Raw genomic sequence first — 25,050 nt, 5'->3', positions numbered from 1 at the left:
CTTTCCCTCTCGCCAGTACATACAGACACCTTAAGTTTTTGCATATCTAATTTATATCAGTTACTGTGATATTTCATAGCTTGTGCTTCAGATATGAAGAGTGGAAATTCATTTTCTGTTCACCTTGATTTGTCTTGGAACATTTAACATTCTTGGTATTTTTGTCTTAAGAGTGGGAATAGATTCTAAATCTCATAGCTCAAAACCACTCCTTTTTTAGTGATTTGTTCAGTTGTAGGTGATCTTGCTGCATAATTTAGATTTTTTTGAAAAGTTCCATTAGAGTTAATTTATTTCTTTTATCCAATGCTTGTTTCATAGTGGTCTAGTTGTTAATAAGATTTAATTTATTTTTACAGGTGTGTCATATAGTTTTGGGGCTGCGACCTGCCACTCCAGAAGAGGAAGGACAGATTATTAGGTGAGTGTTTTTCTCAAAATCTTAAATGGGTTTCAGAATCTCCTTTTGATAATTTCAAAAGGACTGTAATTTCCCTGTTTCAACTACTATTTCATGTTGTTCATTCTTTATGTGCAGAGGCTGGTTAGAAAGAGAGAGCAGGTATGGCCTTCAGCCAGGACACAACTGGTTTCTTATTGCAATGCCATGGTGGCACCAGTGGAAAGAATATGTCAAATATGTAAGTATAATAATAATCCATATTGAATCACTGATTTATTTTTATTTGTGAAGATGTTGATGAAAAAAAGAGTGTGGAGCAAATGACTCCTTATAAGAAATAATGCTTGAAATTAAGCATCACTTGTCTCTTAGTGGAAAATAATTTTGCTGAATCATTGTCACATGGTGAGCTTTCCAGTATCATCTCATTGAACTGTCACCTCCTTCTGTACTTTGTTTCATCATTGCTGTGTGTCCAAAGATTTTTTTCATAAAAACATACTCTCACAATAGTCTTCTTTCGATCTATTTGGTAATAAACCTGCCTGTTTTGGTTTTGACTTTGCCTGAGCCACAAAAAGACACTGCATTTTCTGGACAAATAAAGGAGGAAATTGGCATAATTTGATTTATAGTCAATGATGAAAATAGTCTAGTACCTGATGGTGATCAAAGGAGTCCTACTAAAACCTTATAATTCGAGAGTGCTCTTTAATACACTTCAACTAAAAGATTCAAGTTAAAGCGTCACTATGAATTTGACAAAAGAAAGCTTATTTAATAAAATTAAATTTAGAAACATTTAATTGAGGTGGAGAGAAGGGTTCTTTGTGGGTTACATAAGTGGAATGATTTCTCAAAAAGTTTTATATAGTGGTAAGTCATCAGAAATATTTGAGTTGTTTTATTAATACAAATAACTAAAAATATTCAAAAAACTGCAGTGTATGCATTAACTTATTATGTAATTACAATTATTCTTTGTGCACAATGAATTGGACAAATGATGGCTTATAGGCCTGTAATACTGGGTAATTTGATCCTTGTCATAGTACCAGTACTCAGATGTGCACATGATTTCGTACCTCATCCTTTGCAGAACAGCACAAAGCCATTAGTCACTCTGTCTGCCTCCTGACCAAAAAGAACACTCAACATTTCTCTGAAACCCTGCAAATAATTACTGTAATTCCAACTTACATTTTAGTCTTGTTTTTATACTTTTCACTGCACAATTCTGTTAACAGTCATGGTACTGTGTTTAGTCATGTGATAATTATGGGGCAATATAAAATAAAAAGGCTGTGAACTATGTATCTACAGAAAATAATTCTGTTGTTTTACAATTTTTATATTGTGCAGTTTATTCATTTGGTTTAACAATTTTGTCTGATTGCTTCTACAGATTTTTCATCAATAGAATCTAGAAACTTTGGGGTTTTTTTTCTCTAAAGTTCATTGTGATCCCCAGAAATAGTCACACAACTGTGAATGTTGGTGATTGTTTTGGCTGATGGTAAATGTCTTCAATGTTGGCTTAAAATTAACTTTTCTACTTGCCTACCAACTTTAGGATGCAAACCCTGTTGTGATAGAGCCTTCATCTGTCTTGAGTGGAGGTAAGAATTCACTCATAGCTGCTGCAGCCAATACTTCAGAACAGGGAGAAGACAAAATGGGAGGTCTTAATGACTTCAGTGCAACAGAAGAAAAGTTTTCAGATAATATTTCTACTGCATCAGAAGCCTCAGAGACTACTAGCAGCAGTAAGCATAACGTCTTATTTCCTTGGAGGTTTAATTGTAGAACAGGTTTTGAGAAAACTAGATGTTGCATGGATTCCTCCAGGCAAAAAGATAACACAGTTTAGATTGCAAAAGTGGCCAACATGTGGATGTTGGTGAATTACTAGGACTTTTTGAATCTGTGCTGGATAGACAAGAAGCAGTCTTTCTTAAACAGCAATTCATCTTTTATATTTCCAGAATTGTTTCCATGAAGATATTTTGTCCTATCATTTATTCTTTGGGTGGATTTCTCTTCCCCTTCACATGAAGTTGTTTCTATCTCACACCTAGTTGTACTATGTCTTGCAATGAGATGACCTCAGTTATTACAAAGAGGAGAGAAGTAGAAAAAAAATAAATTAGGAAGAAGTAACTTAGACTTCTACAGGGCATGTGATTTAGGTGAGTTTGTGCAGATTCCAGGAGCTGTCTTTGTGAAAGAAGATGATATTTTAGTGATGATTTTCAGCCAGTTCTTATGAGAATTTGAGATGTTTTGTTCCATTATAAGCCAGGTAAATATTGCATCTGGTATTTTAAAATCTGTATCTTAAAATTGCAACTTCAATTTAAATAGATAAATTCCTGTAATCATTTTTGGGGTGGGGACTGGAGAATAGAGGAAGGACAAGAAGGGGAGACAAGTTTTAGATTAAAGGTTCTTTCTAACATGGAATTTAGATTTAGTGTTCTGCATAACAAAAAGATGTTCTGTAAGAATAAAAATGTGCTGCTTCAAGAGGAAAAAATAAGGCATTATTGCGTATTTATTAATTTTTTTTAAGGTAGGATTTTTCAAGAGTTGGTATTCTGACTTCCAGGTAACAAGCAGATGTCAAGCAAATTTGCTCACACAAACCTAGTTAGGCTGTTTTCAAACCAGTATTTGTGTAATTATCTGCTTTGGTATTTAGATTGCATGTAGCCACTTCTTAGCTTTTCTGGGAGTTCTACTATATTTGTCACTCTGTAGTTTGGAAGAGTTGCGTGTTTTACTGGAATATGAAGGACAGAAACTTCAGCTTTTTTTAAAGACAAAAACCCAGAAAGGATACAACAGTTTAACTGCTGTATTTATGGCATGGACTCATGAACTGAAATAGAGAGACTTACTCTTTTTCTCTTGTATTCTGTTACAGATTCTCTTTACCCTGGCACACCAGGGACTGATGTAGGTTTTGCTAGGCAGCATAATACTTCAGACAATAATAACCAGTGTTTCCTTGGAAGCAATGGGAATACTTTGCTACAACTTAATCCCCAGAAACCAGGAGCTATTGATAACCAACCCCTAGTAACACAAGAACCAGTGAAGGTAAGTGCATCGATAGAAAAAGTGTCTTTTTGCCTACTTTTATCACAGCTTTTTGTGTTGGTTTTTTTTCAGCTAGTAGCTTAGTTCTCAAGTAGCTTAGTTCTAAATTAACAGTGCTTTGTCATAGAACAAAGTTTGGGTTTCTTCCTTACATTTTAAGAGGAAAAAATTGTGTTCTGCTTCTGAGGCTATTAATTAGTGTTTTGTGAGAAGAGCAACATTCAGAATATTCCTAAACAAAACCTACGGATGAAAAAAGCATTTATGAAAACACAGCTTTCAGCATTAAATGTAAAATATTTTAATAATTAAATGCTTCAGTGCATTCAATATAAGAGTTTGTTGTTGTTGCATTAAAACAAAATACAAACAAAATGTCCCATTCAGAGCAGCACTGTCAGTGATGAGCTCAGGTTGGATTTCTCTGTACAGTGTTGAGGTTGTTGGAGCAGGTGACAAAAGAGAGAAACATGAATTTTACACTGGGCAGCCTTTTAGAGAATGAAATGAAACTTGACCCCTACTTATTGTTACATTTAAATACCATCTTGCAGTGTGAAGAGCAGTTGCTAATTGCTACTTAAAATGTTTTTTAATAATTGAACAGTGTTCTGTGTTCTTGAACTAAAATCTGTGTGCTAGTTTTTGAGATTTGACAAAACCCCTTTTTGTTTGAAGGCTGCGTCATTAACAATGGAGGGGGGACGATTGAAGCGATCTCCACAACTGATTGAAGGAAAGGACTATGTAATGGTACCAGAACCAGTTTGGAGAGCACTTTACCATTGGTATGGAGCAAATCTGTCCTTGCCCAGGCCGGTAAGTTGTGGTTATAGACACTGTTTATTTGCTATAACCACCAAAATAATATAAACAATCTAAAGTGTTTGAGTTTCTGCCAGATGCACAAGGCAATCTTTTGTGTTCATCTCTCACTTCATCCAAAATGAGTAGTCTAAATAAAAACTCTTAAAAAAAATAAAAAGCAGTCTCAGAAATAGACATGGATAGAAAGTTGTTGATATTTATCTGGAGGTTTGCAGCACAAACCTCTGGAGATGCTGCAACAGGGAAAAAGTGCTGGTCGACTGAGCATGATTGCTAAAGCAGACAAAGGTAAACTTGAGATTTAAAGACTTGGCATCAAAACACTCAACTTGAAAAGCTAAGATAAATTTTCAACAAGTCTGCAAAACCAATAAAATTAAAACTGGGACACCTGCAGTCTTGAAAGTGCATTTTCCCTCTCTCAAAATTTTGTGAAGTGGGTGGAAGGTATGTTATCAGAATGAGATTTTGTTGTTGTTGCAGTTAAAATGGCAACAGTGTTTCTGAAAGATACAGTAATTATATATCAGTAGACATTGCTGAATCATATAACTTACTCAGAATTTATTGAGCTATCTGTTTCTCTGTGTGTAGTATTGCAATATGATTAATAGGTCATAATAATTTGGAACTAAAGCTGGCCAGCCTTGAATTGTTAATACTGAATTTATTAAAAAATAGACTGATGTTAGAAACAAGAAAAATTGTAGTGTTGTCTGTTCATTAGAAACTTTCTTCTATTTCTGTTGAGTATATTTAGTCCATGTAGTGTTTTTTTATTGTGTGTCAGGTCTTACAGGAGCTACATTTTAAATAAAAGGATATGATGGGATTTTTTGATAGTAGTAATAGAGATTAGGTGGTTGTTGTTACACATATTCAGTGTCACAAATGGGAGAGAATTAGCTGTATGATTTTTGAGGATTTGGTCTTGTTAACCTAGTACTGGCAATTACATTACAGTGAAAAATCACTGGCTTCTGTTACCCTCCTCCCACACATTCTCCATGGAAACAAACACCTTTCATGATCCAGAAAAGGCCACATCTCTTCCTAAAAAACTAATGTGCTTGAGATTTTTGCTATAGGGTCATTAGAAAAGAAATTTCTGTTCAGAATGAGAGAATTTTAGTTTGTGTCTCCTATCTGCAAAAAAATATATGTACAAGTGGTAGCTTTTCAGTCCATAATTAAGGATATTTTGACACTTCAGTTATCAGAACACTTCAATTCTTGACAGCCATTTGATTGCACCTACAGTCCCAGTCTCCCACTGCACAGCAGGGACTATTACAGAATCACAGCATCACAGAATGGTGGAGGTTGGAAGGCACCTTGAAAGATCATCTAGTCCAACCACCCTGCCAGAGCAGGATCCCCGAGAGCACATCACACAGGAACGTGTCCAGGCAGATTTTGAAAGTCTCCAGAGAAGGAGACTCCACAACCTCTCTAGGCAGTCTGTTCCAGTGCTCTGTCACCCTCACAGTGAAAAAGGTTTTCCTCATGTTTATGTGGAACCTCCTATGCTCCAGCTTGCGCCCATTGCCCCTTGTCCTATCACTGGACATCACTGAGAAGACCCTGGCTCTGTCCTCCTGACACCAGCCCTTTACATATTTGTGAACATTAATGAAGTTGCCTCTCAGTCTTCTCCAAGCCAAGGAGACCCAGATCCCTCAGCCTTGCCTCCTAAAGGAGATGTTCTGCTCCCTAAATCATCTTTGTCGCTCTGTGCTGGTCTTTCCAGAAAATGGCATCCTTATCAGCAATGATAAAAATGTTCTTTCCGTGGTGTTGTACATGAAGCTAAATAGGCTCCACTAAATAAGCTGTTTGCTTTTGACAATCTGCAAGTAATAAGCTTCAAAAAGTGCTTAGAAATCAGTAAATTGTTATTCCTGTGGATATTTGCCTAGGATCTCATGAGAAGTTTGCAGGATTTCTCACCTACTAGTAAAACATAGTTTGTTGGTTTGTTTGGGGTTTTTTTTAACCATCTGCTTTAATCATTATTTCCTATTCCTGTTGGGATTTTCCTACACGTTTGGAACAGCACTCTCTAAAATGTGTTTTAAATGTCTTTGCTAGGTCATCAAAAACAGCAAAACAAATGTGCCTGAGCTCGAGTTATTTCCTCGCTACCTGCTCTTCCTGCGGCAGCAGCCGGCCACCCGCACGCAGCAGTCCAACATCTGGGTGAATATGGGTATGATGAGCCTGAGAATGTTTCCTCAGCATTTACCTAGAGGTAACTTAAGAATGCAGCAAGAACATCAGTGTGCAGTTTCTAAGAAAGCGAGACCTGCAGCTGTAGAATCTTGCTGCCACTGTGCTTCTGCACCAGCTAATCAACTGCAAGGCACAATCAGCGTTTGGTAAAGATTTCAAGGCTTTCCTCCCATCTTCTGTTGAAAGGAAGAGGCATTTGCAGTGAAGTGGGTTAAGTGACAGTTACTGCAAATAGACTGGCGAGTTGAAAGTGAGAAATGAGCACTGCATAAACTAAATGGCTAAGAAGGGTAGATCTGATTAATCCTGTTGGTAGGTAATTTTGTAGCCATAGGATAATGCATCTGTGCATTGGGGGTGGGTGTGTATCTGAGAGTACAGAGGTATAATAAATGAAATCATTGTTCAGCCAGCTGGTTCTGAGTTACTTGGGAAGAGAGGCTTTAATGCCTCAAATTATATAATACTCTTAAGGAAGTGTTTGAATTAATGAAGACTATTTAATGCAGTTCAGAAAGACAAATCACTAGAAAGTGTAAACATCCAACTAAGCTATCACTGCCATAATTATGATGGTAATGCTCACCAAAAGATTGTACAAGTAATGGACAATAATTTTCATATGGCATCTTCACATCTCAGCTGAAGAGGGTTGCAGGATTTGTTTTCAGTTGCCAAGCTGTACCCACAGCTGTGTACTTGCCCTGCACAAGGTTTGAAGAAATAGCTGATGTTCACACGTGTGTTTGGATACACACAGACCTACATATGCATCCACAGCAACATATGGCCAGAAATGGACTTGCCTGACTACTGAAAACAAAATCCTTTAGCCTTACTAGTGTTAGCCTGTGTTTAAAAATCTCATGCAGATGCTCAGTTTGTCACTGCTTTGGTAGAATCTCAAATTTCATGTGCCTGCCTGCTTGATCAAGTTCCGCTACAGAAACTGCCTGCTACCCAAATTCATTTTTCCTAACTTGACCTAATAAAACAGAAAAATGGTTTGTTTGGACATCCAAAATTACCCAAATTCAAATAAAGAGAATCTGTTGATGTGCCAAATTTGATCTTGATTTGAAATGATTTTGCTCTGCACTAATATATTTGTCCAATCAGTTATTAATCTTTTTGAGTGTTTAAATATGCTTTCTTGCTGTAATCTTACAACTAATCCTCTGATTCCTAAAAAATACTTTGCTTGGTATAGTGAAGCAAAACTGATGCTTTGCTGACTTACAAGATGACCACCAATATTGTTTTACTGTCTTGTTAAATTGCATGTAATATTGCATCTTTTCGTTTGGTACTATTTATTTTCTGTTGAACTTTTGACAGTGAAAGTAGAACAATGTCCCTTCCCTGGTTACTTTAGTAATGCAGCTGCCCAGTAGGATTTGGCTCTAAAATAAAAGCTTGCCATGAATATGTTACAGAAACTTCCTAAGTTTAAATTAAAGAAGCTTAAAAATTAAAGCATGTAAAGTTTGTCTCATCTCTTGTGCAAATTTTTTATTTAAGGATGAGCTCATATTATAGAAAAGAGCAACCATCTCAACTGATGGAATTAATTTGTGTTGGAAGCATGAGATTGTTGAGAAATTCAGGTGAAAATCATAGACATGTTCACAGAGTAAGTTTTGAGGAATTTAGTTCCCAAGAATACTTTTATTCTGAAACTGCCAGACTGATTTCATCCTCACAGATCAGCATTTGTCTCCATATAAGAGCTGAATCAAAGTCATGCTACTTCCAAGAATAATCAGACTGATTTTTTTTACGTTACTTTTTACTTACAGTATTCTCACAAAAGGAAAATTCTGATGGAATTCTGAAATCCTTTATTTTGAAAATTACCATTGTCTCATACTCTGTCTTGAAGAAGAAAAAAGAGTAGTCCAGTCTTGTAAAAATTCTTTTAAAATATTTATTTCCTATGAGAACCTTAGGGGAGCAGTTTTGTAATAGGTTTTTTGGTAAGAAGGGATGTAAATATATCTGCTTTGTGATACAAATTTTTTGTCCCAAAGGGTTAGTAACAACAAGCTTTCAATCTAACTCATTATTTTATCCCTAAACCAAAGGAGTAGAACTGTGCTCTTCTTTTTCACAACTACTACTTACAGTGTGTATAGTGCACAAGTTGTTATTGATCTGATTTCAGTTGGCCTGTGTTTTATGTATGATCTTTGGCCCTTTTCTTGTGGTTATGAATCCAGGGAATGTACCTTCACCAAATGCTCCTTTAAAAAGAGTGCTGGCCTATACTGGCTGCTTCAGTCGGATGCAAACAATTAAAGAAATTCATGAGTATCTCTCCCAGAGGCTGCGTATAAAAGAAGAGGATATGCGCCTCTGGCTGTACAACAGTGAGGTAATGTCAGTCTCTCTCTCTCTCTTCTCTCTCTCTCTTCTCTCTCTCTCTTCTCTCTCTCTCTTCTCTCTCTCTCTTCTCTCTCTCTCTTCTCTCTCTCTCTTCTCTCTCCCTGCCTTTCAACAGCTATTGGATATTGTGTACCTTATGCAGTTCTAGAAACTATTGAATCCACATGCACAGGAAAAAAGATCAAGTATAGTGGACCTCAGTTCCCTTTCAAGTTTAACTGCCTGGTTGGAAAACTCTTCCCCTTTGTTTCTCGAGTTTTCTTGCACTCCAAGCAGTGCAATTTAAACTGCAGTATTAATGACCCAGAAAACTTATCTTTTGTTTTCCCACTAGTCTGACTGATAAACATCTAATTATCCTGTGATTTATTTTAAAATTGGTAATTGACTGACCTATTAAAAGGCTTGATACAAAGTTTCATAGAAACTGTTTTAAATGGAAATAAAACTATATTCTTTCATTGACACACTTGGTGCTGTAGGCCTGTGTTGGCACAGAAGCCAGAAGGCATCCAGCATCTTTTTCAAATGTGTATCTGAACAAATCACAACGAACAAGCAGAATGTATTCCTCCAAATCATTAAGTGCATGTAAGTCTCTCATTCTAAAGAAATACCACATAAAATTAAAAAATTGAATAAAAATGGAACAAATTCTTTTGGAGATCAATGAACTACTGTACTTAATTAACATAGGTAGGAAATTGGTGTGCTAATTTTTGTGAAGAAATTGTTAGTACTGTTTTCATTTAATTTAAAATATCCTCAGGGAATTTTAAATCTAGAAGTAATAACTATATGAAGTATTTTTTCTCCTGCAGAACTATCTTACTTTGCTGGATGATGAAGATCACAGACTGGAGTATCTTAAAATCCAAGATGAGCAGCATTTGGTAATAGAAGGTATAAAAAGGGCCTATAATTAGTTTACACACTAGAAACAAATTTTTATATGAGTGTATATATATATTTATATGGCTAATAAGTTATGTGTAGAACCCGTTTCTGTAATTGCCCAAACTACACAAATATATAGGGCTGCTGCCCAAATTTTTTTAGTTTTGGAAATATTTTGAGAAGATTATGTGTGAATAGATGTCTGTATATATGTATGTATTGAAATAAATACTAAAGCTTCAAATAATCCACTGCCCTAACAGTGATAACTAAAATACCAGAGATGTAACAAAAGCAATGGGGCACATCTGAGACCTTTTCGTGAACTGATTTTACTTTCACTAATTTTACAAGAGTTCAGGTTATGTTATTTGCATGAACACATTCTTACAGAGCAACAGGTGAAGAAAACTGCATGTTTCAGTCCATGTCAGATTCATTTCTAAGATTTTAATTACTGGAGAGAACCTGACACATTTGAGGTTGACTGACACTCATTGTGAAAAGGCATCACAACGTCAGCCTTTCTTTTTTCAGTTTGTCCTTGTATCTCATCCTTCTGCAATACACTGCTACAATAAGCAGTCCTATCAGTCACAAATACCTTTTTTGAAGGTATCAGAGTGCACAAATTAGCTGAGTTTTCAACTAGTTTTGACCTTTTTGGCTTCTTTTTTAACAAGAGAAGTGTGCATAATTAATCTGTTGTCCTTACATCACCATGGATAGACAGAAATCTGGGTCTTGTGTTGTTTCTGTATGAGTTTCACTTGGTGTAGCTTGATATTACAGCTCAGGTTGGTGTGCTAGGTGGACTTGTCCTTCTTACTCTTGGCTCAGCTCATATTTAATCAATTTGAAATTGGCAGAGTGGCTGATGCAGTTCATTGTGTGTCTGCATTAATCACCAGACACAGGATAAGAAATGGGAATTTATATGTAGAGAAAGGGGCAGCATCTTGCTGTCTCAGGTGAAATGGAGCCCGCTTTATCTTCAACAACATATAATTTTTCCCCCTTTGAAATACACTTGGTTCATAGCAAAAAAAAATAAATTAGTGATAACTCATGAAGTGAACAGATTTGTTCAAATCTGGGGGATCCTTATTAAGTATTAAAATAAGTGCTGGAAAAATTTGTTATCCAACAGGAAAGAAATATCAAGGCTCCTTTCTGAAGATCTTACTGGCATGGTTGGAGTGATGCCAATATTAGAATGATTTCCAATAATGACTGGAAGCATTGAAATTGAACGAAAATAATAACTAAAAATAAGCAAATTTCTAATCTCAAATATTAGAAAATGTTAATTAAAACTCTTCAACTATGTAAGCTCTCTGGAGTAACACACTTTTTAAAAATCCTCCTCCCATATCTCTTTCTAGTTCGAAACAAAGACATGAGCTGGCCAGAAGAGATGTCTTTTATAGCAAACAGCAGTAAAATAGACAGACACAAAGGTAAGTGTTTCAGCACAGTAATTGAATTATGATGAGAAGAAAAATCCAAGGGGCTATATTATGTCGAAACAATATAAGTGCTCTTAACATTGAAAGAAGTCCTTTATGCCTGCTTTGCTTGTTCTTTCTGTTTTATTAACTTAGAAAAATAAACTTGTAGATGTTCAGATGCAGCAGCAAATGGTACATAGCAAGTTCTGTTTTGTATTTATATTTTGGATTTTTTTTTTAAGATAAGGAGTAGTTAGGATTTTAACAAATTAATCCAGAGATTTAAATAGCATCATAGAATGGTTTGGGTTGGAAGGAACCTTAAAGATCTTCTAGATCCAACGCCCCTGCATGGGCAGGGACACCTCCCACTAGACCAGGCTGCCCAGAGCCCCATCAAGCCTGGCCTTGAACACTTCCAGGAAGGGGGCAGCAACAATTTTCCTGGGCTGTAATTATTCACCTGAAAATAGTTTGCATGGATTTTACTGATAACAGTGGTTTATCAAATCCAACAAAATACCTTAATATCTGTTAAGCAGAGTAAAAAGAGCAGCTATTTGGAACAGGCTGGTCCTCTGTTGCATCTGTGCTGGCTGTTCTCATAATTGGGAGCAGGTTGAATTGAATTGGTTATTGTAAAAAGGTCACATTCGTAACCTTACTGATATGCTATTCTGAATTTTTCACATCTGTACAACTGGTATAATTATGATTTCTTTTTCTCAGTTCCTACTGAAAAAGGTGCTACTGGATTAAGCAATCTGGGCAACACATGCTTCATGAACTCCAGTATCCAGTGTGTCAGTAATACACAACCTCTAACACGGTATTTCATCTCAGGAAGACATCTTTATGAACTTAACAGGTAATTTTCTATTTGAGACCATTGGCATTTTAGATGCTGTAACATTTCTTTAAAATGAGTTTCAGCTTTCAGAAGTTGACAGCATGAATAAATCCTTTGAAGTTCAGGATTGTCAGCCATCAGCTGTGCAGCAGATACTAGGTTAGATGTATGAAAATATAACCTCTAGTTTCTGAGAGAGTTAAAACAGCTCAGCAAGAAGGCTTTGCACTTCGTTTATCCTCATGCTGGAACTTTATTTAAAATAGTGTGGTATTAATTACCTTATGATTTCTAGGACAAATCCGATAGGAATGAAAGGACACATGGCGAAGTGCTATGGGGATTTGGTTCAGGAGCTGTGGAGTGGAACTCAGAAGAACATAGCACCGTTAAAGCTGCGGGTGAGCCTCTGATGTGTGTTGTTTCAAGGCAGAAAGCAATCATCTCTTTGAATAGCAGGAATCTTTTAGTGCATTTTTTCCTGATGTTAGCTGTATTGTAATGGTTCTGGGACTCAAATCAGTATCTCTCATAGACAAAGGGAAAGAAACCTGGACTTATATTTTGCATGTTAGAAGCTGGCTATGAAGCCAATGACCACATCCTGGACAGTCCATCATCATGTATGTCACTCTGAACTGGTGACAGAATTTGCTTTCTTCCTGTAAGGACTGTGGTGAAGGTCTTCAGGAAGGGGCTGTGCAGGGGCAGGATGTGCACCTGGAGGAGGCCAGGGTGCATCTGTCCCGTTGCTCTGGGCTTGAGCAGCTTTCTGTGGAATATAATCATGGTTCAGTGGCTGAAAGGTCAGAGGATTTACCTGGTATGAATCAGAGGTTGTGGTATAAGATGTGGCTTTTATAGCCCTTGTTGGGGATAAAGATTATGAATCTGCCTGTAAATGCTCTTCTGTTCTGAAAGCTGAGGGGCTTACATTCAAGTCTTAGCAGTTTAATTTATGCTTCTTGACAGCTTGTGTCTTGTCTAGAAAATTTTGATTTATTGTTACAACTTCTGTTACATGATATTAAATAATCTTATGGCTTTTTTTTATAGTGGACAATAGCAAAATACGCTCCAAGGTTTAATGGCTTTCAACAGCAAGACTCACAGGAGCTTCTGGCTTTTCTTTTGGATGGTCTTCATGAGGATTTGAACAGAGTTCATGATAAGCCATATGTTGAATTGAAAGACAGTGATGGTCGACCAGACTGGGAAGTAGCAGCAGAGGTATGGGTTAAAGTTTTTCGTTTGGGGTTTGTTTGTTTGCTGGGATGTTTTTTTCAACAGTACTAAGCTGCTAAGTTGTTCATTAATCTGTCTGTGGCAATACTCTTTCAGAACTGTGTTGTCCTTTACAGCTTTAGGTCTGTGATTTAAGGAGTCAGTTTCACCTGTGAAGTGAAAATTAGTTCTAAGTATTATAATAAAGTTGTAAAGATGATACTTCACAATAATTTTGAATGACTCCTCAGAAGTAGAGTACCAGAGTTTTTCAAGATACTTGAGGATCGTTTCAGAATAATTTAAATGATACCAAATACTTCCTATTTAATAGAAATTGGTAACTTAGATGGAAATAATTTTATTTTCATAGGCAAATGAAACTTGGGGAAGTTTTCCAGTGTATCTTTCTTCCTGCAGTTCAAGCAAGAAGTCTTCACTTTCTAACTTGGTATTGTGTTTTTGTACTTTGTTTTAGGCCTGGGAAAACCATCTGAGAAGAAACAGATCCATTGTTGTAGATTTATTTCATGGGCAGCTGAAGTCACAAGTAAAATGTAAAACTTGTGGACATATAAGTGTTAGATTTGACCCTTTTAATTTTTTATCCTTGCCTTTGCCAATGGATAGCTACATGCACCTAGAAATTACAGGTGAGTAGTAATGTTTAACTCCCTATATAAGCTTGTCCTTGCTAAAATAAAAATTGTATCTGTAGAACAGCTACAAAACATCCAAATTTTATGTTAGCACTTATGATTAAAAATAACCATTTGAATATGAGTACAATAATTTTAACTGGAATACAGTTAAACTAAAAACCTTTAAAAATGGAGCATGGATGACCTATTTTCAGTCTTGAGTAAAAGACTTAATGCAGAAACATAGAATCATAGAATGGTTAAAGTTGGAAGGGACCTCAAAGACCATCAGGTTCCAACCTCCCTGCTATGAGCAGGAACACCTCCCACTAGACCAGGCCTCACAAGCCTCATCCAACCTGGCCTTAGACACCTCCAGGGAAGGGGCTTCCACAACCTCCCTAACATGTGAAATGCTGATGAATTATTGCAAAAGAGGCAAAAGGAAAGATGAAAAGAAAAAAAAAATAATGTCTTAAAGTGGGGAAATAAATACTTTATAATGGATAAGTAGCTGTAATGTATTATTCTCATTAAAACTTTCCTGGTTTGCTGACCAGAGTGTTTCTTTTCCCTTTTAAAGTAATTAAATTAGATGGTACTACACCTGTTCGATATGGTCTGAGATTGAACATGGATGAGAAATATACAGGTTTGAAAAAACAGTTGAGTGAGCTCTGTGGGCTAAAACCAGAACAGATTCTACTTGCAGAAGTGCATAGCTCCAATATAAAGGTAAGAAGAAAAAAAAAAAAAGAATCATTACTGCAACATACTTTGTTTGCTGTTTGTATACATCATACTTCATTCTGTTTGACATTAAGCTTTGCTTACAGGAACTGTGTAATAATTTAACTACACGTGTGATTACAAAGTCAGCTTAGTTATATCTCTAGATGAACTTTTCTTTCGTTCTTAAACCATAACTTGGCTTGCTTTTAATAGATTTAAAATCAAAGTACTAAATGAAAATAAACCACTTGTAAACAAAATTAATAGTGATGTAGAAGCTTGCAGTTTAATTGAATTGATTACTAATTATATTTTTAGGAAAAAGAAAGGGTAAAATTATCTTGAGGTAATAAATCTCAAGTTAGAGTGCACTAATGAGTTTTAAAAACTATCAGAAGGTTGGAAGCATAAGTGATGCCTAACTTAGTTCTGTACAGGGTGTATATATGTGTGTATAGATGTACAATTTTTTTTTGCTGTCATTGAATAGGATTAAAACTGCATGAAACTGGTGTTCTCAGTTTGCTCAGAGAACCATTTAACGAATCTTTTGGGTCTGGCCACACACATCTGCAAAGGGGGGCTTGTTGGCTCCCTTTTTTACCCTCTAGAAAGTTATAAGAAAGCATATGGGAGGGAAGAGATAAGCTGATAGATAAACTGTTTTCAAGAGAACAAAACGAGTTTGAGTCATAGATAGAAGCATTTGTCTGACTAATTTTCTCTTTTTTACTTAAGAACTTTCCTCAAGACAACCAGAAGGTCCGGTTATCAGTCAGTGGGTTTTTGTGTGCATTTGAAATACCAATTCCAGGATCCCCTACATCAGTATCAAGTCCTGTGCAAACAGGTAAAAGAAAAACACATTTATTTTCTTGATAATTTAAAATGCACAGTGCTTAGATCCTGGAGAAATTCAGGAGAAAATGGTACATCTTAGTAATAAGTAAACAGTGAGGGTTAAAGAAAAGACAGCAAGTTAAAGTTCTGATCCACAAGGAAGCTGTGAGCTGTCTCAGTATCTACTGACATGGCCCATAATCTTTTTTAAGATCATGTGTAGAATAGCAGTCTGAACATGACTAAAGAGACAAGAAACCAGGAAAATATTTTATTACTTATGGATTGGCTCTAAGGCAGAACATAGAAAAAACTGGAATCACGGTGTTTGGCTTTAGTTTTTTTTTGTGGCTTCATGTATGGGTTGTAAACACCTCTGTTACTCTTTGGTCTTGCATGGTCTGATTTTACAAAGTTGAGGGAAATAAAAGGTAAGATGTTGGTCTTAAGAAGAGCAGAAGATACTTCCTTAAATGTATTGAACAGAATGAAAAGGATAAAAATCTTGTGGTCAGTTGTGGTTACTGGAGATAATTGAGAACATCTTTGTCTCTCTACAGGTGTCTCAACTGGTTCATCAGCTAATGGAACACCCAATATAATGATGAATGGGAACCTTCCTAAACCAACCCTAATTCCAAATGGGATGCCAAATACTGTAGTGCCATGTGGAACAGAACGTAACCTTGCCAACTGCACTCTCAACGGTCATGTGCCCTTGCTTTCCGACAGCCCCTGCACAGGGTATATAATTGCAGTCCACAGAAAAATGGTTAGTAGGCTTTGCAGTTGTTACTAATTGTTCACATAAGACACTTAGAGAGAAAGTCAGAGAGGATTTTTGAATGTCATATGATAAATTTATCCTTATTCCTGAAGAAGAGGGAGCATGGATGCATTTCCCTTGTAAGAGAGTGCCAAGTTCTACGTGAACACAGCTCTTGTAAATTTAAATTGTCGTGTCTAATGCTGGTGTATTTTTCTTTCCTTAGTGTGGGCATGCTTCCCAGTTCTTTAATGCTGAGATGCATAGCTGGGCATTCACTAACACCCTGATTAAATGTTCCACATCTTTGAGCAGAAAAAAACTGTAATTAGAAGAGCTACTAGAAATGCGTTTCTTTCCCATTATGTGGAAAAGCCTTTATGTCTTACACAGAAACAGAGCGAAGATACATAGTACATTCCTGGGTCATTCTGTTAGTGTGAACTACTCTTTGTAAAAGCTTCTGTAGTTTAGTTAAACTCTTAAATATCAAAGCTGGGTGACTGAACACGTGAAATAACCACATGTTCTGTGTGTGCTGTGTCCAGACTTTAGAGTCTGTAAGTGTTTTGAGCCTGGTGGTCGTGGGCCAGGAGGCCATTAAACTTCCTTCTTTACTGCATGTTTGTATGAGGCTTTTTTGCTTTATTCTCTCAATTAGTGGCAGCTAACTATTGAGCTGGATTCTCAAACAGCAAATGTGGACTACTAACATAGTATCATAAAATGCAAAAAGTTTTCAGGCAATTTCAAGTCAGTGTTCAAAATTTACAGTATTTAATGTTGGAAAAAATGTCTGAAATTGAATACTTTTGATTGAATTAGTGATCTATTTTATATGCCAAAGCCTGAAATAAGTAACAAGGTCAGCACCCCGGTAATTATGGTAACATCAGTTAATGTGTGTTCACACCTGAGTCATTCTTTTATTTCACATATGCAGATGCGGACAGAATTATATTTTCTTTCATCTCAGAAGAATCGTCCCAGTCTCTTTGGAATGCCACTCATTGTTCCTTGCACAGTTCACACACGGAAAAAAGACCTGTATGATGCAGTGTGGATCCAGGTTTCCAGGCTGGCCAGCCCTCTCCCCCCTCAGGAAGCCAGTAACCATGCTCAGGACTGGTGAGTTTGGCATCTCAGTCTTTGGCTTTAATTAGATAATACGGTGGCACAGACTTGCTGAGAAGATTTAAAAATACAATCATTCTTCATCATTATCAGTTGTGACTTCTCATCATGCCTCTGTTGGATGAACATATGCCTTTTCATGTATAATTAAACTTCAAATGTCAGCAACGTTAGGAACAATTGTGTGTGCTTTTACCCCAAATGCTTTCTGTCTGCAGATTCCATTTAGTCGATTACTTTTGGAAGAAATCATTTGAGAGTCCTGCAATTTAATAATGACTAAATAAAAATAACACTTAATCGTTTTTAATACAGCTAAATGTGGTATATCTTCTAGCTGCATTTAGGGATTGGCTTTACACAAATGGGTTAATTTGTTTTCATCCAGGGATTAATAACTCATATCTGACAAATTTAGATTATTTAAAGATAGATCTTGTTTAATAGCTTAGCCTAATCAAAATTATAATTTTGAGGGGATTTTTTTTAAGTTTTTTTGAGTAAACATAACAAACATAATGAAGGAGGGCAGATGGCAGTCTGAATGAGTGCGCATGTTTCATGTTGTTCTCTTCTGTTTCAGTGATGATAGCATGGGATATCAGTATCCATTCACCCTACGGGTAGTTCAGAAGGATGGGAATTCTTGTGCTTGGTGTCCATGGTACAGGTAAATTGTCCTTTTTAGATGTAAGGAATGGAATCACTCCAGCAGAAATGTAATTTATGGTAATGTGTTCTTGATGCATTTCAGACTTCAGAGGTAATACCAAACAATAAGAACCTGGAATCTAATTTAACCAAAAACCCTCAGGTGGCAGACTTTCACTGTAGAATAGCTTTTATGACCTGCAGAGCTGCAAGCTCTGTTGACACAAAAACATTAAAGTAGGAAACAGACATGACAGTATCAAAACCCTCTTAACCCTTTACAGTATTCTGTGTGCATGTGTGTATGTATGCAGGCACATATGTAGATATTTGGGTGATTTGTGGGAGTTTTAAACAAACCCAAATTTTAGATGTGAATCATCTACCCTGGCTAGCCCATATGCCATTTGAAGAGCAAAGACTAAAATAGACAATAAGAAAATTACCCTAGAAGCATGCTTGGAGTTTTACCTAAACAAAGACATGCTAAGTAAAGCTTCAGACTCTTGCTGGAAGATATTTAGACCAAATACTCATTTTAGAAAAAAGTCTTTTGTATCTAGATAAAGTATAGTAGCTATCATGTTGTAAAGTACTTGTGGAGAAACAAACCATTGTAGCTTTCTGGTGTTATAGGTAGACTTGGTCAGCATAATACACAGGTAGATAGTTGATCTCACCCAGCTGCTTCAATTAAAGCTGCTTCTATTGAAGTTTTTAGTGAAATAGCAAATTGACACTGATTGTTCTATAAAATTGCCTCTCTTTTACACTGAAGATGAGGCCTGAATCTTGGGAGTGCACATGTTACAAAATAGGGAGCAGAAATGGAGTGTGAAGGAATCACAGAATCTTAGGGGTTGGAAAGGACCTTGAAAGATCACCTAGTCTAACGCCCCTGCCAGAGCAGGGTCACCCAGAGCACATCACACAGGAACGTGTCCAGGCAGGTTTGAATGTCTCCAGCGAAGGAGACTCCACAGCCTCTCCGGGCAGCCTGTCCCAGGGCTCTGTCACTCTCACAGTAAATAAGTTTTTTGTGATGTTTTTTCTGAATGTGAAACTTGGTTATTGGGCAGTTTACTTACCACCTCTAACATTTGGATTTAGATTTTGCCGGGGCTGCAAAATTGAGTGCACAGAAGACAGAGCTTGTGTTGGGAACGCGTACATCGCTGTGGACTGGGACCCCACTGCGCTGCACCTGCGCTACCAGACCTCGCAAGAACGGGTAACATTTTAGTGCAAATCCCTTGCTCTTTATTAATAGCTCTGAAGCACAACCTGTTTCACCAGGTTTTGGTGGGTTTTTTTGCAACTGGTGCCGCTTTTGTCTATTTTGTGTGAAACTGAAGGCAGTAATCATTGAATAGATGGGGAAGGGAAGCCTCTAAGTAACCACAACAGTGCATTTTATGTCTGTTTTGAGTTTCTTTTGATCTAGCCTCCACAATATCTTAAAAATATGTTAATCTGATACATTTCCTAAGCATACCAGTGCTAGGAACAGTTATGCATGTGAGTAAATCTATTTCTTCATTGAGTCAACAAAGCATATTTGAAGGTAAGTCTATAGCTGATTTAATCTAGAATAGCTGTTCAGACTTGAGTTGAATCTGTAAATATGTGCTTTATGGATAAGTTTGTAAGAACTCAGGAATAAGGACAGTGCATTTTTTCTATGTAAGCCTCTTCATAACTGAAATTTAATTTCTGCTAAAAGTTAGTTTATCTAGATTTTATCTTTAATCCTGAATAATTGTGTGAAATTATTTGTATAATACTGTGACTAGAGCCTTTCTCTGAGCAATTCCTATATGTTTCCAAGTCAAATACAGTTCTATCTCACCTTAGATTGTAGAAGAACATGAAAGTGTTGAACAAAGCCGACGAGCTCAAGCAGAGCCCATCAATCTAGATAGTTGTCTTAGAGCCTTCACCAGTGAGGAAGAACTGGGGGAGGATGAGATGTACTACTGCTCCAAATGCAAGACACACTGTTTAGCCACCAAAAAACTGGATCTTTGGAGACTTCCCCCTATTTTGGTATGAATTTGTGTAATTTTCCTCTATAACAACAAAACCCAAGTACATTGCTCACTAATTTGAATTGCTAGGTATATCTCCTTGTTCTGAATAAGATTACTTTTGCTCACAGTCTCAGGAGGGGCATTGACTTTGTTTGCTTCATGCATTTCTGTAGTGCAGGCAAATAAAAGAAGCCTCATCCTTTTGTATCATCTCTTTAGTGGTGGTGTTTTGCATTCAGTGTCATCTGTTCTGACACAGAATTCACATTTAGGCAGTTTTTCTGGTAACATGATCTTTTGTCTAGTTGTGCAACCACTTGCATTTGTCACTTCTTAAATTCAGTAGGTCATTCAAAACACACAGTGCTGACCACTGAATGGAAGCAACCTTTTCTATCACTTCCCCATGAAAATATTAGTTCCGTATTTTAGCAGCTTGATCCCAAAATGCAAATTGTCACATTACAGCATTGTTACTGTTTTAAGTTAGCATAAGACAAAATGTTCATATTGCAAGAAAAGGTATTTTTAAACAATGAAATTACTTACTGTGATGTCATTGTCCTCTTTTAACTTTCTCTGATGTTTTTCTCCTTAGATCATTCACCTGAAAAGATTTCAATTTGTAAATGGCAGATGGATAAAGTCTCAGAAAATTGTTAAATTTCCCAGAGAAAACTTTGACCCAAGTGCCTTTTTGGTACAAAGGGATCCCTGTCATTTTCAAAGAAAGCAGCTATCACTCCAGGTTGACAGCCTTCCTGAGCCACGGACTCCCCAAGGGGAGTCTAGGAAAATGGATCTGCAGAACACTTACACAGCAGGAGAAGGAGAAACACTGAACAGAAGTCCATCCTCCCTCAACAATACTGTCTTGAATAATATCAAAGGTAGGTAATAATGAGAAAAAATTGCAGCTGGTGCTGATATTGGGGGAAATAATTTATATTAGGAACAAAATGTGAATGTCTCTTTGGCCAGAGCACTTCACTTACTGGACTACAGCGCTTATTTTTGTTGCCCTGGAATGGTTGGTGAAGCTTTGCCATAAAAAAGAAAATTGTTAGTCAGTGACAACAGATACTGGCACTGTCAGCTTGTGTAGGTGGCTGTACTGAGTGAGGAATATGCTCCTGCATAAAAGAGTAAAAATTCAGTTTGTAGGTGTATGTATGTGTATGCACAAAGATAAAATCTAGACTGTATGTTTACTTATCTTACCAGTCCACTTGTTTTCTGTTTTAGCATCTCCATCTTTGGGGAGGAAGAGTGGAGCCAGCTGTCCTTCAAGCAAAAACAGTAGCCCAAATTGTAGCCCAAGGACTTTAGGAAGGGGTAAAGGGCGTCTGCGACTCCCACAGCTGGGTAAAAACAAACTGTCAAGTAGCAAAGAAAATTTGGATGCGAGTAAAGAGAACGGTACTGACCAGGAACAGAGATTTACTTCTGATCAAGGTGATGCTCTCACTAGAGGGCAGATTTTGGGTGGTAGCCAGAGTGAACTGTATAGTGCTCAGGACAATGAGACCTTAGCCAATGGATACATCTGTGAGCAGAATGCATATAGTAATGGCAGTATCAACGGCCAGATTGATAACCACAGTGAGGATGATATTACAGATGACCAAAGAGAAGAAGTATGTGTTAACCCTATTTACAATCTATATGCAATTTCGGTAAGTTGACTTTTTTAATACAAGTAAATTAAGTTTATGTGGTATTGTTTGGATGTAATGCAGTTCCTCTGTTTTCATTACAAAAAGTAAGGTTGTGTTGAAATGGCTAACAATGTAGAGCAATGGGCAAGAAAATAAATTTGCCATAAACTGAGTACAACTGAAAAGTGTGTCTGTCTGTGCATGATGAGTATGTAGGCTTATTCAGCTCCAGATGCAGAGATTGTCACAGGCCATTGTCACTCATTTAAAGCTCACCAATTTGTGAACCATTTATTCTGTGAATTCTGATCTTTGATCCAGAATTTATTTCCTTTTTCATTTTCCTTAGTGCCATTCAGGAATTATGGGAGGGGGTCATTATGTCACTTACGCCAAAAACCCGAACAACAAGTGGTACTGCTACAATGACAGTAGCTGTAAGGTAAACCATCTATTTTTGTAGTAATTAATTTTCATTGTGGTTACCTAGAGCTAAAGAAATTGATATTTGGTGAGAACTGTGTGGAGAACGACCCGTCTTCTCCCCCCACATAAGACTGTTACTTGAAATTATTAATATCTCAGAATTGCATTGGATAAATATTAAAATTGTTAACCAAAATTGTACATGAAGGCTTTTTCGAGTTAACATCTGTGCTACCATGGTTAAAGAAAGATGCTTATATTGTACAAGGATGGAAAACTTAGTCAAAATAGAAGTCTAGGAATATTTTTTCATGATGGTAGCAGTTTTGTATTCCATTACTGAATAATCAAGTTCTGACATTTCTAGGTATTTGCATTCATGACTATAAAATCTGTCATATTTTCAAGTAAGTAATGGAGCCTGATAGCTGTAAGAAGAGAATGTGATGCTGGTTGTAAACAGCCAGTTAGAAGTACTGTTTCTAGGATGATGGTGTGTATTTGAAGTTCAGAGACAGGAACACAATTGTTAGACAATTGTTCCGTTTTGGAATTTTGCAGGAATTGCATCCCGATGAAATCGACACTGACTCTGCCTACATTCTTTTCTACGAGCAGCAGGGGGTGGACTATGCACAATTTCTGCCAAAGATAGATGGCAAAAAGATGGCAGACACGAGCAGCATGGATGAAGATTTTGAATCAGATTATAAGAAGTACTGTGTTTTACAGTAAGCAGGTGATCTCCTGGGGACTGGTTTGAGAATGTGAGAGGTAACATCCTGAAACTTAAATTTGGCAAAAATGTTACTGAAACAGATAACCTAAGTGTAGTTATTGTACCCTTTGATCTGAAAGCACAAAAAGAAAACCCTAATTAAATAGCAGTTAATATAAAGATAGTATTGTTTTGTTCTGTTATCTCATGACATGCTCTAAACATTTCTGATGTTAGACATCAGGCTGAGACTGCCATTGGCCTTTAAATAAAATGGTTTGAGAAAAGCCAACCAGGACCAAATAAGAGCTAAATTTAATAGTCCAAATAAGAGCTAAACAAAGTTGTGTTGAGTTTACCAACTGTTCCAACAAACCCCTAAGGCTCTCTTTAGATTTAAGATAATGGGGAAAAGAAAAAAATTGTAGTGTTGTCTTCGGACAACATGATATTGCTACCTCCTTTTTCCTGCAGTTTTATTGCATTTTATTGGCAAAACAGGGAAAGCAAGAGAATGAAAAGTGCACAAATTTAAAGAATGAAGATCAAGTAAAAGACGTTTCCAGTTTTGCCACCACTAGTGTGTGTCAGTTGCTTTCTTTCTGTATGTTGGGAGCACAACCAAATCATAATTTGAGAAGAGATTATTTTCTACACTTGAATGGTTTATTATAATTGTGTTTTCTCCACGTGTTGGCTGTGCGGATCAACGTGTTTCAGGAATGGCTTTTCTGCCTGAAGAGTGTGGTCTCAAAGTTTTGAGATGCCTCAAGAAGAAACTTCAGGTTGAAGAGAGTAGTTGTGATTACACGCATGGTGTCTTAAACTGTGCACATTGCACAAAATGTTCCCAGCTTTTGGAAGGAAAGGTGCTTGAGCTTATGTTTCATGACTGATGTTGCTTTTAAATTTGCACTTTTAAAAATTCGTATGATTAAATTCAAAAGCATAGTTTGTTTTTGTTGTTGTAAGGGCTCTGGAGTGAGTGGCTGTGAATTATCCACTGTGTATTTCAAACAAATAGGAAGCTGTGCTGTCAGGTAGCTGTCTTAGCATTCATGGATGGGTTGGGGTTTTTTTGTTGGTTTCATAATTTAATGGAGTTGCTTTATTTCAAAATTTGGTTGCCTTTTAAAGTTATCTTTTTTGCAAGAGGTTATATGTACACTTGCAATTAAACCAGAATTGCTTTCCTTGCCCTTGCAACATGCTCTTTCAAGTCAGTGGGCTTATTGCATGAAGGAGAGCATGACTGAGTCTTAGCAGAGACTGGAAAACAGATGGTTATTTTTTGAGCAGGCATTTCTTTAAACATTTTCAGTGTTAAATTGTTTGCGTATCTGAATGAAGGTAAAAGTTTCATTCTTTTGGCCTTTTGTTCTTCAGCTGAGTCTAAGGCACTTGCTAATTTTGTCATGTCATCTTCCAAGTTCTTTAGATTTTGTATCTCCACTAACAAAATTGATACTTACACCCTTGATCTCCAAAATAACTGTTTGGATTCATTTTAATGTGTTTTACACGAATGCCAAACCTACTAGTAACTTTATAATTTCCAATAAGATCTGATCCATTTAAGAAAATACATCAGCTCATCTTGCTGTCTTTACTCAGGCAAAACCCTCCCTGCCTTTGTTGGAGGTCGTGCCTCTTGAGGACAGCAGCTTGGTTCCAAAATAAGTATTGTCTTACTTGTGAAGTGTTGCTTCCTATTCTATATGGTCTTTTATCTTTAAAGTGGTCTAAACATTAAGACGGAAAAAAAGCAAACATGGTTTGTGAATTTCTAGGTTAGAAGCATTTTCAATTCCTGTTTGTCTACTCCTCCCTCCCTACGCAAACTCCATGAAAAGTGAAAGATTTTCAACTGATTTACTTTAAAATGTTTTATTTAAGCAGGTAGCACAATCTACTAATGTTATTTGATCTTCTGTGTTTGTTACGTTGGTTGTAATTAATTTTTTTAAATTAAATAAATTCATGAATTAGTAGTAAATTTATTAAGTTAACTATTAACTACATTCACTTTGTAAATTATTGTATAAAACTTATTGACAATGCACTGACTTTAGAAAGATGTTA

The 25,050-nt window shown here is 36.6% G+C and overlaps 1 protein-coding gene across 1 annotated transcript in view; it reads left to right on the top strand.

Moving 5' to 3' along the window:
* Positions 1-23,647, top strand: part of USP32 (ubiquitin specific peptidase 32) — a 51,901-nt gene extending 28,254 nt beyond the window's left edge. Inside the window, exons 11-34 of the mRNA XM_010009111.1 lie at positions 360-421; positions 539-641; positions 1,977-2,169; positions 3,330-3,505; positions 4,184-4,324; positions 6,425-6,542; positions 8,785-8,939; positions 9,772-9,853; positions 11,233-11,307; positions 12,028-12,166; positions 12,444-12,549; positions 13,205-13,378; positions 13,851-14,025; positions 14,597-14,748; positions 15,484-15,595; positions 16,146-16,357; positions 17,295-17,479; positions 18,069-18,155; positions 19,247-19,367; positions 19,991-20,182; positions 20,765-21,056; positions 21,412-21,842; positions 22,174-22,266; positions 22,812-23,647. Of these exons, the coding sequence (XP_010007413.1) occupies positions 360-421; positions 539-641; positions 1,977-2,169; positions 3,330-3,505; positions 4,184-4,324; positions 6,425-6,542; positions 8,785-8,939; positions 9,772-9,853; positions 11,233-11,307; positions 12,028-12,166; positions 12,444-12,549; positions 13,205-13,378; positions 13,851-14,025; positions 14,597-14,748; positions 15,484-15,595; positions 16,146-16,357; positions 17,295-17,479; positions 18,069-18,155; positions 19,247-19,367; positions 19,991-20,182; positions 20,765-21,056; positions 21,412-21,842; positions 22,174-22,266; positions 22,812-22,985 (3,750 nt within the window). The 3' untranslated portion in view covers positions 22,986-23,647. The remainder of the gene's footprint in view (positions 1-359; positions 422-538; positions 642-1,976; positions 2,170-3,329; positions 3,506-4,183; positions 4,325-6,424; positions 6,543-8,784; positions 8,940-9,771; positions 9,854-11,232; positions 11,308-12,027; positions 12,167-12,443; positions 12,550-13,204; positions 13,379-13,850; positions 14,026-14,596; positions 14,749-15,483; positions 15,596-16,145; positions 16,358-17,294; positions 17,480-18,068; positions 18,156-19,246; positions 19,368-19,990; positions 20,183-20,764; positions 21,057-21,411; positions 21,843-22,173; positions 22,267-22,811) is intronic.
* Positions 23,648-25,050: the final 1,403 nt, after the last annotated feature.

Source organism: Chaetura pelagica, unplaced genomic scaffold (assembly GCF_000747805.2).
Source record: "Chaetura pelagica isolate M959 unplaced genomic scaffold, ChaPel_1.0 scaffold72, whole genome shotgun sequence".
Classification (NCBI taxonomy): Eukaryota; Metazoa; Chordata; class Aves; order Apodiformes; family Apodidae; genus Chaetura; species Chaetura pelagica.
Note: the sequence above shows the minus strand (reverse complement) of the source record. Positions and strands in the feature narration are given on the sequence as shown.